Below are 15,273 nucleotides of genomic sequence, written 5' to 3' on the forward strand. Positions count from 1 at the left end.
GGGTGGGGGGGGGGGGGGGGGGGGGGAGGGGGGTGGTGACCCAAGACTCCTAAGATATAAATGCCTTTCGATGGCCCCGATGCATGATAGCCACGACCTCCTCTCCCTAACTCAGATTTGCCTCCTGGTTCATCCTGCCCAAGATGAATTGGAAAGAGCAACTACTGCATCACTTGATACTATACTACAAACCACTCCTCATCGCTGTAGTGGTGTGTTTCTTTCTTCGAAACAAATTTCAGCGTCATATCTACTCTATCCCTGGTCCCCGGTTGGCAGGCTGGAGCAACCTGTGGCGCTTCTGGGATGCTTTGTGTCATGTCCAGCATGATACGCACATCAATCTACACCGCCGATATCATTCATCTCTGGTCAGAGTGGGACCGCGCGTCATCTCATTTTCAGACCCTGAATGGATTCCAAAGGTCTACGGGTTGACCTCCGGATTCACCAAGACGCACTTCTACGATATGTTTGTGCTTCCATACAAAGGAACATTCACCAGGAGCTTGTTCACCACCCTCGATGAAAATTACCATTCGAAATACAAACGTCCAATCGCGAATGCATACAGCATGTCGACTTTGGTCGAGTTTGAACCATTTGTCGACACAACCATCCAGTTGTTTATGCAACGGTTAGATGAATTTGTGACATCAGGAGCTCCGTTCAACTTTGGAGTGTGGCTTCAAATGTTCGCGTTTGATGTCATGTGAGGTGTCGTTGTATTATTGCACTGTTGGACAATTTTGGCTGATCAATTATAGTGGCGAGATCGTGTTCGGCAAAAAGCTCGGGTTTCTTGAGCAGGGAGTAGATGTCGAGGGAATCATGGCCGACATTCGTTTCAAGATCCAATATGCCTCGATTGTGAGTTGATACACCATCTATGCATCACATGTGGTATAGACTGACCAGTACGCCCAGATAGGACAGATGCCATGGCTGGACATGTTCATTGCCAAAAACCGTCTGATGGTGTGGTGGGCAGGCACTCATCCCATCGTCAGATTCACAGTTGAGAACATGAAGGAACGAATCGGAGGCAAAGGATCTCAACAGCGCGATTTCCTCGCTCGATCATTTGAAGCTCAAGAAAAATCGCCCGAGCTCGTTACTGATCGCATCGTACGGATGTGGAACATTGACAACGTCTTCGCAGGGAGTGACACAACTGCAGTATCGCTGCGCTCTGTAAGCACATCCACTTGCTTCTGCGACCACTCTGTGGGCGGGACACAGTCTGACCAGACCCACAGATATTCTACCATCTCATGCGTACCCCACATGCGATGGCCAAGTTGGTGAAAGAGATTGATGAGCTTGAGGAGAAAGGAGAGCTCGGCGAATACGTGTCGTGGAAAAACTCCAAGTCAATGCCATATCTTGACGCAGTGATCAAAGAAGGCTTCCGAATGCATCCAGCCGTCGGCCAACTACTGGAAAGACACGTTCCCAAAGGCGGAATTACTCTGGGAGACACATTCTTACCTGAGGGAACCATTGTAGGAATGAATCCTTGGGTCGCAGCGTAAGCTTTCTAAACAAAACACACGAGAGGAGGTTACTGATTTTCTTGTTTAGTCGCAATCGTGAGGTGTACGGTCCTGACGCAGACATGTTCCGACCAGAGCGATGGCTAGAGGCTACCCCAGAACGTGTCCAGCTCATGGACCGAACCTCTTTAACAGTAAGTCTACTCTTGTCCTCCAGGCCGAGCGCCCGAGCCTCATTAGCGTACGTACTTTGCTGATTCAGAAAACAAACAGTTTGGCCACGGATCAAGGACTTGCATTGGTAAGAATATCTCCCTGCTGGAAATCCACAAACTCGTCCCACAGCTCTTGAGACGCTACAAGGTTCGTGCACGCTCTCTTCTTTGGTCGTATCGCAGGCACATCCGACTAATCAAAACACTATAGATCGACTTTGCGAACCCCGAGCAGGACTGGAGGATTCATGGAGGTTGGTTCACCGAACAGGACAATTTCTGGGTGCGCCTCAGCCATCGTGAGCGTGTCAAAACCTAGTCGCCGGTCATGATCGCATGGAAGGACTCGACGCAGAGAACAAGGCTGGGGTGATCAGAGTCTGCATGAAGATCGTGTGAACGGGGCAAAGAAGCCTTGACCAGGGTCGAACTATAGCCAATCATGAGTGAATCAAATCATGCAAGGGGACCAGCTGACCCGTTCCGCTTCTTCGGTTGTGCTCGGATCGGATACGAAACATTGGCATCCCACATGCCTCCGAGACTGTGTAGCCTGTAAGCTTCCTGTGGATGGTCAGTAACCTGGTCTGTGCAAACGCTCACTCCTTTAAGAATTCTCCAGATTAACGAGAACTTGGAGAAGATTGGCATGGATCCATTTGGCGGGGGATGATGATTTCCCCGCTCAGATATCGATGTCTGTCTTTTCAACCTCAGAAATCATCTTTCCATATACATTTACCCTAACCCTTTCACTCATCATCATCATCGTCGTCACAAACGCTTCTCCAGCCAAAAGGGTGTAGTAAAAGATGGCTCTTGCTCGTGTCTAGCCGTCTCGAAAATATCTGCCTATTCCTTCCAGATCCTGGAGATAATATCGCCGCCATAACGGTTCTCTCTTCGAGAAGGTGGATCCATCGACTCCTTTGCTTTTGCCACCACAATGACGGGACAATGGGTGATGGACGAGATGCTTAGCTTCTACTATGTGGAAGGGTCACGCTCGTGTTCGCCGCAACCACACAGTTTTCGTGGACAGCCCCAATTGAGCAGTTCTTCTGGGTGGTGTTTAGGTGACAATGGTCATCACCCAGTCGGCGGTTCTTCGCCTGTATCATCAGCACACAACCCCAGCGAGCTCGACGCACAGCAATATCCTTGCCATCAACTGACCGACATTGATGGCTTCTCAGACTACCACAGTCTTCAATATCAAGGGCAACAGGTACTACTTGGCGCGACAACCGACTTTGGCTGGAATGGTGATTATTACGCCAGCCAGCCCCAGGAGGATGGCAGCAGCCCAAACGAATGCGACTACTCACTTCAAGGATCGACCGCGGTCTGCTTGTCTTCACTGGACTCCTGCGTTGTGTCACCACCCATCGACCAAACATTCACGCAACCGCTCTCACTTTGGGAAAGTTCCATGGGCTTCAACATGCGACTACCCCTTTCGAGCCTGGACAGGTATCTCGTCGCCCTCCGGCAGATCATCCGGCGCTGTGCAGAAGCCACCACGCTTAGCGGCCCACTGTGCCGAAGGCTCTCTGCAGAAGGGGTTCTTTGGGTCGTGCGAGAGTCCTGGCCCACCGCAGAAGGATTCTGGAACTTGACGACATGCATGCAAGGATTCCTCTATGCCGAGCTGTGGCGGAATTTCCCCTGTCGAGACTCATATCAGAGCCTGCCCGCCGCATACCGCCCGACCCAAATGCAGCTCCTGGTCCCCCACTCCCCCATCATCGACTGGCTACCGTGGCCGGACCTTCGCGACATGATCATCATGTACCAAGACCAGATTGACATCGACGCTCTTTGCCGGCACGCGATTCTGACAATGGTCGCCCACCGGAGTAAAAAGACCAGAAGGACCACCCGGGAGTGTGGCGTTGAAGGGTCGTCCAGAACGTCGGCCATTAACAGCAGCATCCATATGCACCACCACCTCCAAGATAATACCAGCCACCAGGAGAACGGCGAGACCACAACCGAAGAAGCAGATGGGACCACGTCATTTCGTGTCTGGGATCTTACACGACTGGAGACCTTGGACGACGAGACCACACGGCTGGCGGCAGACAAATTATTGTTCAAAGTGACACCCCACCATCCACGGTCTGCGAGCATGAAGGCTCTCCAGCGCGCGTACAATCTAGTGTACGATGATTTTTCGACGCAGAAGCTCGAGGGTCGTTTCTTCGACCGTTATCCCTTTCTGTACTGCCAGAGGTTGATTTCAGAGTTCAAGATCCAAGACTTGACGACCGTTCCGTTCAAGGATGTCGGCTCTCCGGTCGATATGACCCGAGACACCGTCTTTCGACTCAAGGGAAGCTTGGAACAGGCCATCGGAGTGACTGTGGATCTGTAGCTTTAAGATAAAATTTGAGGAGTAAATGATCGGCTGGGGGGCGGTATCGCCTCGATCTCCTCGAAGGTAAGCTAGTCTGAGAAGGCGCCATCAGCCAGGGCGATGGCCAGCAGAGGCGGCTATATATCTTCGTACATTCCATACTATGGCCTGGTAAAAGTTCAATATCAGAAGGATACCTGTTTCTATCGGAGAAGGATAAAATTTTCGGTCGACCGACCTTTTATATAGCTTATTAGTGAAGCCTTTCGCGTCGCGCGCAGCCCGTACGGCGAGTTTCGCCTTCCCTTTTCTTATTCTTAAAGACGATAAAGACGATATCCTGAGTCCGAGTTGTTAGGACGGGCCCGTCCTAGTTTAGATAGGATAGTATTCTTACCTTATATAGTAATAACCCTCGTCCGGAGCCGCGGTATACATTAGATTCGAAGATTTTCTTCTACCCTCGACGGCGTATAAACGAAGAGAGTATAGACTGTAACTCTGCCCCTGTTCAACACGTTATGTCCCTCGATCTTCCCTCCTGCAGGACAACATTCTTTACCAAGTACCGAGTACCCATTGACCATACCACGCGGGTCCGGACCAGGTACATGCCTAATTCAGCAGCACCTAGGTAGGCTAGGCACGTACGCTAGCTAGGATGACAATGGCTAGTAGGAATTGTTGCGTGCTTGAAACGTGGTGGCGAAACGGTATCTGTGACATGTAACGCACCTGCGCGCTTTCCTCCTGGCTGGCGGCGGCGAGGCGGGTACCACCATAATTAGCCCCTGAAGCCCTGAGGACCGAGTACTCGGTACAGCTCTTCTTGTCTATTCCTGTACAGGTAATTGTACCGAGTCCCTCCCTACCTACTCCCTACCTACTCCTTACCTACCTTCGGAGGAGTACTCGGTAGGTATCGTACTAATTCCTCCCTCCCTAGTCGCTACATACTCGGTCTCGTCAAACGCCAGATCGTTACACGATACACAGTATGTCCAACCCCCTTCCCCCCCGTTGAGATTTCGTCCGGGGTTGTGCGCGCAACGATGCGGCGTGCGGCGTGCATCCAGTGGAGATGGCTTGGTACTCGGGAGTCTTTCCAAGATTGCACGATCCGTGAGTCGTGCTCGGTAAACACAGTACCTGGGCTAGGCACCCTGGCACCTACAGAGGCACGATAGGCTAGGTCGGGTCAGGTCAGGCCAGGTTAGGTACGTAGTATCGAGTACCTGCGGGGGAAAATGTACCTTCGAGTAGTTATATATAATATGAAGAGGACGATGTGCATGTGAGGGTGGTCTTTTTCTTGTTGACAAGCGTGTTCATTCGTTTTCTTTCAATTCATTTTCGAGCCGGTCTCTCGTCACACATCGTTCGTTCGTTCGTTCATTCTTTGCAGCACCTGTTGATCGGGTTTCCATTCCATTCGTTTCATTGGCCGTCATTCTTGTTGATTGGTGGCTCAATTGCCTACGGTACTACCAGCCTTGCATTGCAGTAACAGACAGCACCGGCACCGGCACCAGCACCAGAACCATCACCATGAGATCTATTCTTTACACTTTATTCCTCGGCGGCGCGTCGCTCAGTGCCGCGCTTCCTGTCGCTGAAAAACGCACAGTGACATCGCTGGACCAAGCGTCCTTCGAGGAAGCCCAACAGCGCGACGACACGGCCACGAGAGCCTTCTCGGGGGTTCCGATCAAGGTATGTTCTCACAATATCTCGACAGTCGCCTGCGAAAGACCTTTTCATGTTGATTGGCTGACCCACCTGGCCATAGACTTCAGACGGCCAGTGCCTCTTTGTCGACGAGCTGTCGGGCGATTTCCGTGCCAACTTGACCCCGATCCAAGTCGCTGCCTGCGACGGTAGCACTGGACAGCAGTGGGATGTCATCACGGCCGGCAAACATGACGACCAGCCGGGGACGATGCTGATTGTTAGCACGCTGGCAAGTCAAGCCTCGTTCTCACCTGCAAAGAACCTTGGGCTGACTCCTTGAACCTCACAGACGCAGGCTTGCTTCAACTTCGACCCTCGTCGTGCCGCTGGAAACCAGGTCCTTTTGTTCTCCTGCGGTGGTCGTGCCGATGGCAGTAAGTCTTGCAAACTCCAAGCACACCGTTAGTGTGAGCCTCGAATTGACCGTGTGTTAGGTGGCCAGGTGACAAACTCGCAGCTGTTCCCCTTCAGCGGCGGTGCCGGTCCCCTTGCCTTGACTCCCGAAAACGCACCTGGAAGCTGTTTGGCCGTCAGCGGAGCTGTCGTCGACATCGTAGCCTGCAACACGGCCGATCCTAATCAATCTTTCACTTTTGGCGAGGCTGACGCTGCCGCCCCCACCGATGTGGCTGCGACGTCGTCGACGACGCCTGCAAGCGAGTGTGGAGCAACGCCGCCACCACCACCACCACCAGCGTCAACCACTCCTGCAGCTACCGTATCAAGCACAGCAGCGCTCGTCGTCTCGACTACATCGCCACCTACCGTCGCCGAGAGCGCGACCTCCACGGCTTCCGCCTCTATAATCTCCGTGTCTCGTGCCGGCGGCGTCCTCGACCCCTCCGCAGTCGCAGAGGCGAACCCGCGCGACGATACGGCCACGCGAGCCTTCTCATCCGTCTCGCTCAAATCGTCGTCGGGGCTCTGCCTCTTCATCGACCCCACGGCAGGCGACTTCCGCGAGAACCTGATCCCGATCGTGCTGCAGCCGTGCGACGGCAGCCCCAACCAGAGCTTCGACATCATCACTGCGGGCGTGCACAATGACCAGCCGAACTCGGCCTTGATCGTCAGCACCCTGACGCAGGGATGTTTGAACTTCGACCCCCGCAGAGCTGCCGGGGACACGGTCATCATGTTCAGTTGTGGCGGACGCGCTGATGGCGGTGGCCAGGTCACCAACAGCCAGCTCTTCACCTTTACCGCCGGGGAGACCAGCCTGAGACTCCAGCCGGAGAATGGTGCCGGGTCGGTGTGTCTGGCGGCGGACGCGACGGGCCGACTTGACCAGGTAACTTGCAGCGACGATCCCAGCCAGGTCTTTACCATCGCCTGAAGGAGGACGTGAAGTCTATGGAGTCTGTCGATTACTTGTATATTCTCGGTCCTCGGACTTTGTAAACTGTGTAACCATATCGGTGATATAAGAGAATCTTGTAAGAACATTTCTATCCAGTGCCGGTGTCCGCCAATGAGCCTCAAGCGTCTGTCTGCCTGGCTCTCGGACCCAGACATCTTGTGTCCTTGAAACGGAGAGAAATCCCAAGTTCATCTCCGTTACCCGCACTATCTTGAGAAGTAACAGCTGCTGCTTCCTTGTGGGAAGTGTGTCCTGCCAAAAACGACAAAGGCCCCTTGCGCAGGAAATAAGCCTGTTAACAACGCCTTGTTCAAGGCAGTCAATCACTGGATTTCAGAAAAGGTCAAGTCAGCGGCAAAAGGTTCGATATTAGTGGTGTAGAGAGGCAAAGAAAAGTATCGCAGGAGAATACCTCAGATAATCAATCTTGTGGAGGGGTGAGGTGAGGGAGGTAGATGACGCCCTCGCCGCCTCTTGACTCCATGGCATCCCACAGCTCCAACAAAGCGCAGTGGTCGTCTCCCTGCAAGAAGCGCACCGCGTTCTCGTCTTCGTCGTCGAAGAAGATGCCATATTTATCATCGAGGATGTGGTGGGGCAGGACCTGTTTCCGACGCGCCCAGTCTCTTTCGCTGGTAATGTGCTGCTGCGAGGCCTGGTGTTCCAGTGCAACACAGGCTAATTTGATGTCGTCGGACTTTTGGCCTTGTGCGTCCACGTCAAGCAAACGACTGTTGGGGTATGTATGTCGCAGTGACAGGGACCGTAGGTTCGTGGCGCCTGTATTGAGGTGCCTGAAGAATTCGGCCCATGTCGGCGGATCGGCCACTTCGGACGAAGTATTGGGGCCACTGGCACCACAGCTGAGCAGTGTCAAATGCTCCAGATTGGGGCTTTGCGTGGTCACGAATGCCATCAGCGGATCGTCGATGAAGAAGTGGTCGAGCGTGAGCTTTCGAAGGTAATAGAACCGAAGACCATCAGAGAGCCGGGGAAAGTCTGCTCGAAGAAGAAGGGGTCAGCCAGTTTGATGCAAACGACAATGTTTGATAGGTGATTTATTTCACAGACCGAGATGGCCACACCCCGGAGCCAGACCAATAGGGCAAGAATAGTTGGCCTGAAGCTCGAGTGTTTCGACGTTTGTCAAGTGCTGGATAAAAGTTGGCCCCAGGCTTCTGGTGAAGCTCTCCATGTCCATGACCTTGTTCTGCTCCCAGCCTGCTCCATTGTTCCAATGAGCCAATGAGATCTGGCAGTCTGTCACACAATTCAGTAGACCCTTCAGACCACGGCTCTCTTTGGGGGTGCACTCTGTACTCCCTTTTGGAAGATTGACCAGTTTTAGTGTGAAACTGGCCTTGTCTGCGAGGTTGTTCTGGCATATAGCGCGTAGAATAACAAGGATCATGCACCCAAAATCCCCTGTCGCACTGAATTCCATGCAGCTGTCCACCTGGTCGATCCAGTGCCAGGGGAAATTGAGGGTGAGCGCCTCCAAGTTGGGCGGCAGGTTCGATAAGAGAGCAGAGAGACGGGACAGCGGAAAGTCGGGCCAGTATGATAACACGTCGTCCTCTTCGTATTCAATATCACGAGACAGTTCCGCGTATACGTCTCTGTCGCCATGACTCAATGTCGCAAGGGTAGTGCATACAATCAAATTCTTTGCATGTTGCCAACGTGGTGTTCGAGAGAGAGTTTCTATTGATTCGATCGATTTCAGATGAGTTCGAAGTACCACATGGCGAAGAATGCGAGCTTCAAAATGCCGTCGATAGAAGCGGCAAGTCGAGCTCCAATACAAAAGGGCGTAGGCGCCTGGGTGGTCCTCATTGTTGCGATCAGTGCCGTAGTACTTTGCATGCTGGCCGTCGAAATTATTCTCGCCCGACGGAATACCATTGATGCGGTCTTGTCGGTATGCTGGAGGAAATAGAATATCTGGCAGATCCAAAGACTTTACGATCATCTGATGGACATCCACCGGAAGATTCATCAGCCGACATTGCGGCTGCGCATCGGCCATGTTGGTATGACAGAATCGAGGAGCTCGTCTGAAAAGACAAAGACCGGCGTCTTTTGTATATCTTGGTAATCACCGAAGAGAGGAAATGGAGTCGAGGTGGGAAGGCGGAAGCTTGCCTCGTGCCAAACACTGGAACACTACCGAGTGCATGACTAGAGATGACTCGAACATGCATGAGATGCCCCAGTAATTACCTCTTGCGATGTAAGGCGGTGCGGTCCGGGTGCCTAGTGCCTTGGTGAAGCCTTAGTGCCTCGTAGTTTCTAGGTGGTGAAGGCGGGCCAAAAGCCACGAGGCTGAGCATCTGGCATCTAAGAGTCAGGATCAGGATGAGATGGGGGCGGTGTATGGGAAACCACGCAACCCGGACTCACACTCACCCGGACTCCTTTCTTGTCAATCTCATGCTCAGTCAGGTTGGAACTGTACTCGGTAATAGTTGTTGGCAAGGCTGTCCCCTTTACCCAACATAACCGCCAACCCATCGTCCAGGGTAACAGTCAGCATTACTCGTCGGGACCAAGATCGACCCATTCCCCTCTGATTCTGATCATTAAAACCCGTTGAAAGAAAAAAATGCTCGCCCTCGACGGATCCACCCTCGAAGGCGGCGGCCAACTCGTCCGTGTGGCTCTCTCCATTGCAGCCATCTGTGCCGTTCCCGTGCGCATCTACAACATACGCGCCGGCCGGGGAGGGGGAGGGAACTGGCACCACAAGCGTGCGCACAACAACGGTCGAAGAAGTAATCATCAGGGAAGTTCTAACCACCGCGGCGGCGGCGGTGGAGGGGACCAGGGAAGTATCCCCCCGCGGGTTCCGGCTGTGGCTGCAACGAAACCAAAGAAGGCTGGTGGTGGACTCAAGGAGAGCCATTTGGCAGCGTTAATCTGGCTAGCCCGTAACTGCGGCGCGGAGGTCGAAGGGGGAGAGATTGGGAGCCAGGAGCTCACGTTCGAGCCTGCGCGGCGGAAGAGAGATGGGCGGTGGAGGGCGAAAGGGGCCGCTGAGGACGCGGAGGTGATCGAGCTGAAGAATCCCGGCAGCGTCTGGCTCATCTGGCAGGCGATTTTCCCTTATATTGTCTTCTCCACGCTCCACACGCGCAGTCATAGAGGATCAGAAGCAGCACCGGCTTTCCGCATCCGTCTCAAAGGTGGAACGAACGTCCCGAAATCTCCCTCGAGCGAATACATTCAGCAGGTGCTTCTTCCTCTGTGCGAGCGCATCGGGCTCCCCAGGGTCGAAGTCCAGGTCATTCGGCGTGGGTGGACGACGGGCGCCGCGGAGATAGGAGAGGTTGAGATTTCCGTGTATCATCCCGAGAAGTCTGGTAAAGACAATGTGATGGCGAAGCCAGAGGGCGGTGGTGCAATGGGAAAATTCAAAGGCAAGCTCAGAGAAGACGAAGTCGATAAAGGTGACGGCGCGGGTTTCGTTCTCGCCCCTTTCCAAATCGCCGCACCTCGCCCAAGCACCATAACCTCCGTGTCAATGACCATCCTGGCCGGCTCTCCCAAGACGCACTCACTACTCGAATCTCAGCTCGTCACAGCCCTACACACCGTCCCGACCTTCTCATCACCAGATCTCCCCATCAAACTACATCCTTCCTCCGCGGACTCCTCCGACGAACGACGCCTCTACATCCTCCTGGTCGCACACACCTCCGACGGCTACGCCTTGGGGAGAGACTACCTCGGGCCAGGCCGCAAGGTGACCAACGACACAGAACGCCAGCGCATGGTCGACGAGGCCGTCAACACCGTCGTGCGCGCTCTTGCTAGGGAGTGTGAACGGAGAAGCTGCGTGGATGAATTCGCAGAAGACCAGTTGGTCGTTTTCCAGGCTCTTGCGGACGGCGCGTCGAGCGTTGACGTGGGAGGAGATCGAGGCAAAAACAAAGAGGAGACAGGCAGTTTACATACGAGGACTGTGCGGTGGGTGTGTCGAGAAATGCTGGGGACGGTGTTTGACGGGCTGGGCGGATGTGAAGGGCGTGGAATGAAGGGGGAAGGAGGGTTCGATGAGGTCAAGGATAGCATAGAAGCGCCAAACATCGAGCAAGACTAAGATGAGGAAGAGAATCGTAGGAGGGGGTCCAAGTGTAAGCCTCTGGACTGGGTTGAAAGAATGATCAAGGTAGCTCTTGTTGTCTTGCTCTTGAGACCGTGCAGCGATTCCTATTCACATGACAACTTTTCTCGACCACCGCCCGCCATCCAGTTCGCCTGCAAGGATCTTCCAGCAAGACCCGACGCCGTAACACATAGTGTTGTCAAACTTTTCTCGCTGAAAATGGCCAACCAGACTTGACATCCGCCATAAATCAGTTTGGAGCACCCACCCACCTGATGCTCCACACCTCGTGAAGTCATCGACTTCTCCAGAAAGCATTCCCGCTCACCAGTTGCAACCGCAATATCATTTTCAAGATAATCTGAGTGCTTCCGTGATGTGGAAAGGGAGGCAAGGGTTCTTTCTTTGCCGACTTGACAGCATGTTTCACCTTGGCACGCTCATGATGCCCTGTAAACCAGCGGCGTCTTCTCAGATTCTGACTCTAGCGGCATTTGACCTCGGTCCTTGACAGTTTGATCGATTTTCCTGTCTCTAGCCATCCTGGCTGATCCGAACATTATCTTGTTTTTCGTTGCCTGTGTTTGATCTGCGTTGACGATGACCTCGACTCGAATGCTCCTAACCTTGAGTACCGGCTCTACCGCGACCTCTTCCGCCCTTGGCCGCGCGCTCCGCAAGAAGTTTCTTCTTCAGCTCCTTATGCGCTTGGCGCGCCGCCTTGTCGTACTTGGCCTTCCCTAGAAGTGGAAGACCGGGAATCTTGCCCGTAGCATTGGGGTCTGGCTTCGGCTTGGTGGAGACCAGGTTTGACTTCGGCCCTCGAGCTTTGACAAGATTCTTGCGTTCTTTCTTGGGCTTCTTGACCTTCCAAGGTTTCAATTTGTTGCCGCCGGCTGGGCTCGAACTGGCTCCCGGTTTGGCCTCGCCTTCGTCGAATTGTCCAAATGAGATGAAGTCAGCTGAGAGCTCTTCTTTGGTGGCTGCCACCCCGTCTTCGGCAGGAATATGAGCAGACTCTTCAGCCTCTTCTTGAACCTCGGCAGGCTCAGCGGCAGCGGGAGGCTCTTTCGCGGCTTTCTTTGCCTTCTTCAATGCTTTTCTCTCGGCCTTGGACATTTCCTTTGAAACGGTCTCTGCATGATTGTCTGTCACGTCGGTCGAAGTGCCTTGGGCTTCCCCCTCCGCTGGCAAATCGGCTGACGTGGAAGTCAAGGCAATATCGGCATCAGTCTCTTTGCCAGCCTTGCTTTTCTTTTCCTTCTTTTCCTTTTTTTCTTTCTTCTCCGTCTTGTCCTTCTTGGATTTTTTGCCTTCTTCCACAGCAGGTGTGTCTTTGGCCAATTCACTTGGGGCTTCAAGAGCGGGGCTAGGACCATTTTCCCCGTTCTTAATTTGTTTCGACTCTGCCTGGCCGGCTAGCTTTTGGCTCAACGCCGCTGAAGGCGCCGTCAGAGTGGACGATGGCATGTCTAGTCCAATGGCTTTCATCTTCTTTGCCTTCTTGTCCCGTTTGCGCTGCTCTTTGTCAATCTTTTTCTGCCACTGCTCTTCAGTCTTGGGTGCAGCCAGACGCTCCCGTTCCAGTTTCTCGTGAGGAATCTTCCGGTACTTTTTATCTGCCCCCTTCCAGACGTCAGGGTGTAGGGAGCCTGGTTCAGCATATTTGCATTTGAGGATGTGGCCAAACATCAGGTAGTTGTCCATTGTCTCTGCCACAATCTTCGCAACCTCGTTTGAAGCGAATTCGATAAAGGCAAAGTGTTTCGACGCCCCAGTGCGTTTGTTTCGTGACAAGCGCAGGCGGGTGATGTCGCCAAATTGAGAAAAGTAGGCTCTCATCTCTTTCTCGTAAAAGCCGTGAGGAATGCGGCCGACATAGACTGTGCCAGGACCATCGTCGTTCCCTTTTGCTTTTGCTTTCACCAACTTCTTCTGAGTCTTCTTGTATTTGGGCAAAGGAGGAGTTGTCCCAAAGTCAAATCCTTCATCTTGTTTGTCCTCTGTGTCACTGTCAAACCCAGCTAATAGAGCAGCCGCATTGTCATCGGCTTCGACCTCGCCAGCATCCTCCTGCTCATCCTCGCTTGCAAAGCCGCCAAACCCTTCTTCAAGCTCATGGTCGACGGTGCGCTCCGCCTCGGCCTGCATCGAAGTAGAGACTGGTTTGTGCAAGGTTGCAGTCTCCAAATTCTCCGCCCCAGTATGTTCAATCACACCATTGACACCATCAGCAGTGAGTGTCTCCCCATTGTTGCTGGTTTTGTTGTTCTTGCTTTTCTTTGACTTTTTCTTCGCCGGCTCAGCGGCTTCCTCGGTACCATTTTGTCCCTCAACTTCATTTGCAGTATCTGCTGGCACCGGTGCCTCCCCATCGTCCATGAAGTCGGATGCGCGCTTGCGGGATTTCTTCGACTTGGTTACAGCAGCATTGTCGGATTGGAGGGTCTTTTGCTTGTGGTCAGATGGGACCTCGATTGACTCATTGTCCTTGAGCTCCGCCTTAGAGGCGTCACTTTTGTCGGCGCTCTTTGATTGCTTGCTCTTCTTCAGAGGCTGGTCAGTGGCACCGGAAGACTCTATTCACGAGTCAGTCAGTGATCTTGTGCACCTGATCTTGTTCGTTCTCACCTTTGCGTTTCTTGGTTCCCATGACTGTTGCGATAGTAGACACAATGGACCACCAACCTCGTGAACAACTATTGTCGCCAGATTCTCCAGACTTCTGAGAAAATCAATCGCCAGTCGCTGGTCAAAATTTTCTCCAATTTTTGCTTGGCGTGGAGAGAGAAACGACACTGAAGCCGGAAAGGGGAACTTTTCCGAAGTCAATTCGTGTGCTGCCTGGTGAAAAGAGAATACCACGAATGCCTAGGTAACGAGTTATACACTTGCATCTGCTGGTTGTTCCAAGTGTGGTGAAGATGCAACATCTTCTGCTTCTTCGACTCATCAGTCTTGCAACCAAGGCTGTGTGGATCCATTCTACATGCTCGTGTGGAAACACCTTCGTGTCAAGGCAATCAATCTCCGTTCATAGCGATTTTCACCTGAAGACTTGACTGCACAGCACTCCACGGTGCTTTCATGGTTCAAAATTCCTGAAGAGATGGGAACAAATGATTAAGTGTATAGGGCATTCGACAGTATTGACACGATTGTAAGGACCTACCGAAAACTAAACAACGGAAAGCAATGACCACCAGATGGCGGGTCCCTGGATCGGCCTGGAGACAACAAAGGGACAAATTCAAAACCCACGTACAGCAACGCTGGCCTGGCCCACTCTACGAACAGCTCTGTTCCATTCAGACGATGTGGTATTGGTGCATCCGCTCCCTTATCCTACGCCAAAACGGCAAAAGCGCCAGAGCTCCATCTCGCAAAGTGGAAAGGCGGCATGCACGTCTACACAGTCATCCATTCCACAAATAGTGGTTAGGTGTTTACCATGGGAAATGTACCTGGGGCAACCGACAGAGCCGTAAAGATCCATGAGCATCATTACCTCATTAAGGAGCACTCGTAGCACAGGTTTGGAGATGGTCTGTTCACATTTGGTCATGAGCCATAATCAATTTCCGGCCCAAGTGCATTTGGACAAGTTTGAATTCTTATCGTGAGTGCAACGACTATTGTCAGTCTCGTTTCTTTTTCCCAAACTGGATCAACTATCAAGTGGCGCCATCAACCTCCTGCTGTGAACCAAAGGCTTCCTTCGGCAAGTGGATTGTTAGCTGGATCTGGAGCCGAGTTAGTCGTGGTCATGGACTATATGCAGGATTGCATAAAGCAAGCTTCGCTGTGATTCAACAATTCACAGGCATGTTCTGCACAATTATGAATGAGTGCCAGAGGATTTTGGGGAGATATGCAGTGCTTAGACAAGAGTACTTGTGCTTGTATACTGCGAATAAGGAAGCGAGTTGCAGCCACGGCGAGTTCATCCTATCAAAGGCAACACGGATAGGTAATCATGAGACATTATTGACTCCTCCTGGTAT

At 52.8% G+C, this 15,273-nt stretch overlaps 6 protein-coding genes across 6 annotated transcripts; 4 read left to right on the top strand and 2 right to left on the bottom strand.

Moving 5' to 3' along the window:
- Window positions 1-143: 143 nt before the first annotated feature.
- Window positions 144-2,030, top strand: AYO20_03668 (hypothetical protein; the record flags this gene model as incomplete). Its single annotated transcript, XM_022641968.1, has 7 exons — window positions 144-712; window positions 768-870; window positions 928-1,194; window positions 1,260-1,531; window positions 1,585-1,690; window positions 1,770-1,859; window positions 1,923-2,030. 7 exons carry the CDS (start codon window positions 144-146, stop codon window positions 2,028-2,030), a joined length of 1,515 nt encoding a protein of 504 aa, XP_022501911.1.
- A 627-nt stretch (window positions 2,031-2,657) lies between these two features.
- Window positions 2,658-4,088, top strand: AYO20_03669 (hypothetical protein; the record flags this gene model as incomplete). Its single annotated transcript, XM_022641969.1, has 1 exon — window positions 2,658-4,088. The coding sequence occupies one exon, from the start codon at window positions 2,658-2,660 to the stop codon at window positions 4,086-4,088; it is 1,431 nt and encodes a 476-aa protein (XP_022501912.1).
- Window positions 4,089-5,618: 1,530 nt separating this feature from the next.
- AYO20_03670 (hypothetical protein) lies at window positions 5,619-7,137 on the top strand (the record flags this gene model as incomplete). The annotated part of the gene is made up of 4 exons (XM_022641970.1): window positions 5,619-5,783; window positions 5,860-6,018; window positions 6,091-6,175; window positions 6,236-7,137. The coding sequence occupies 4 exons, from the start codon at window positions 5,619-5,621 to the stop codon at window positions 7,135-7,137; spliced, it is 1,311 nt and encodes a 436-aa protein (XP_022501913.1).
- A 445-nt stretch (window positions 7,138-7,582) lies between these two features.
- Window positions 7,583-9,190, bottom strand: AYO20_03671 (hypothetical protein; the record flags this gene model as incomplete). The annotated part of the gene is made up of 3 exons (XM_022641971.1): window positions 7,583-8,160; window positions 8,233-8,421; window positions 8,482-9,190. The coding sequence occupies 3 exons, from the start codon at window positions 9,188-9,190 to the stop codon at window positions 7,583-7,585; spliced, it is 1,476 nt and encodes a 491-aa protein (XP_022501914.1).
- A 576-nt stretch (window positions 9,191-9,766) lies between these two features.
- AYO20_03672 (hypothetical protein) lies at window positions 9,767-11,263 on the top strand (the record flags this gene model as incomplete). Its single annotated transcript, XM_022641972.1, has 1 exon — window positions 9,767-11,263. The coding sequence occupies one exon, from the start codon at window positions 9,767-9,769 to the stop codon at window positions 11,261-11,263; it is 1,497 nt and encodes a 498-aa protein (XP_022501915.1).
- Window positions 11,264-11,890: 627 nt separating this feature from the next.
- On the bottom strand, window positions 11,891-13,922 carry AYO20_03673 (hypothetical protein; the record flags this gene model as incomplete). The annotated part of the gene is made up of 2 exons (XM_022641973.1): window positions 11,891-13,848; window positions 13,901-13,922. 2 exons carry the CDS (start codon window positions 13,920-13,922, stop codon window positions 11,891-11,893), a joined length of 1,980 nt encoding a protein of 659 aa, XP_022501916.1.
- Window positions 13,923-15,273: the final 1,351 nt, after the last annotated feature.

This window comes from Fonsecaea nubica, assembly GCF_001646965.1.
Source record: "Fonsecaea nubica strain CBS 269.64 chromosome Unknown Scaff18, whole genome shotgun sequence".
In the NCBI taxonomy this organism is placed as follows: domain Eukaryota; kingdom Fungi; phylum Ascomycota; class Eurotiomycetes; order Chaetothyriales; family Herpotrichiellaceae; genus Fonsecaea; species Fonsecaea nubica.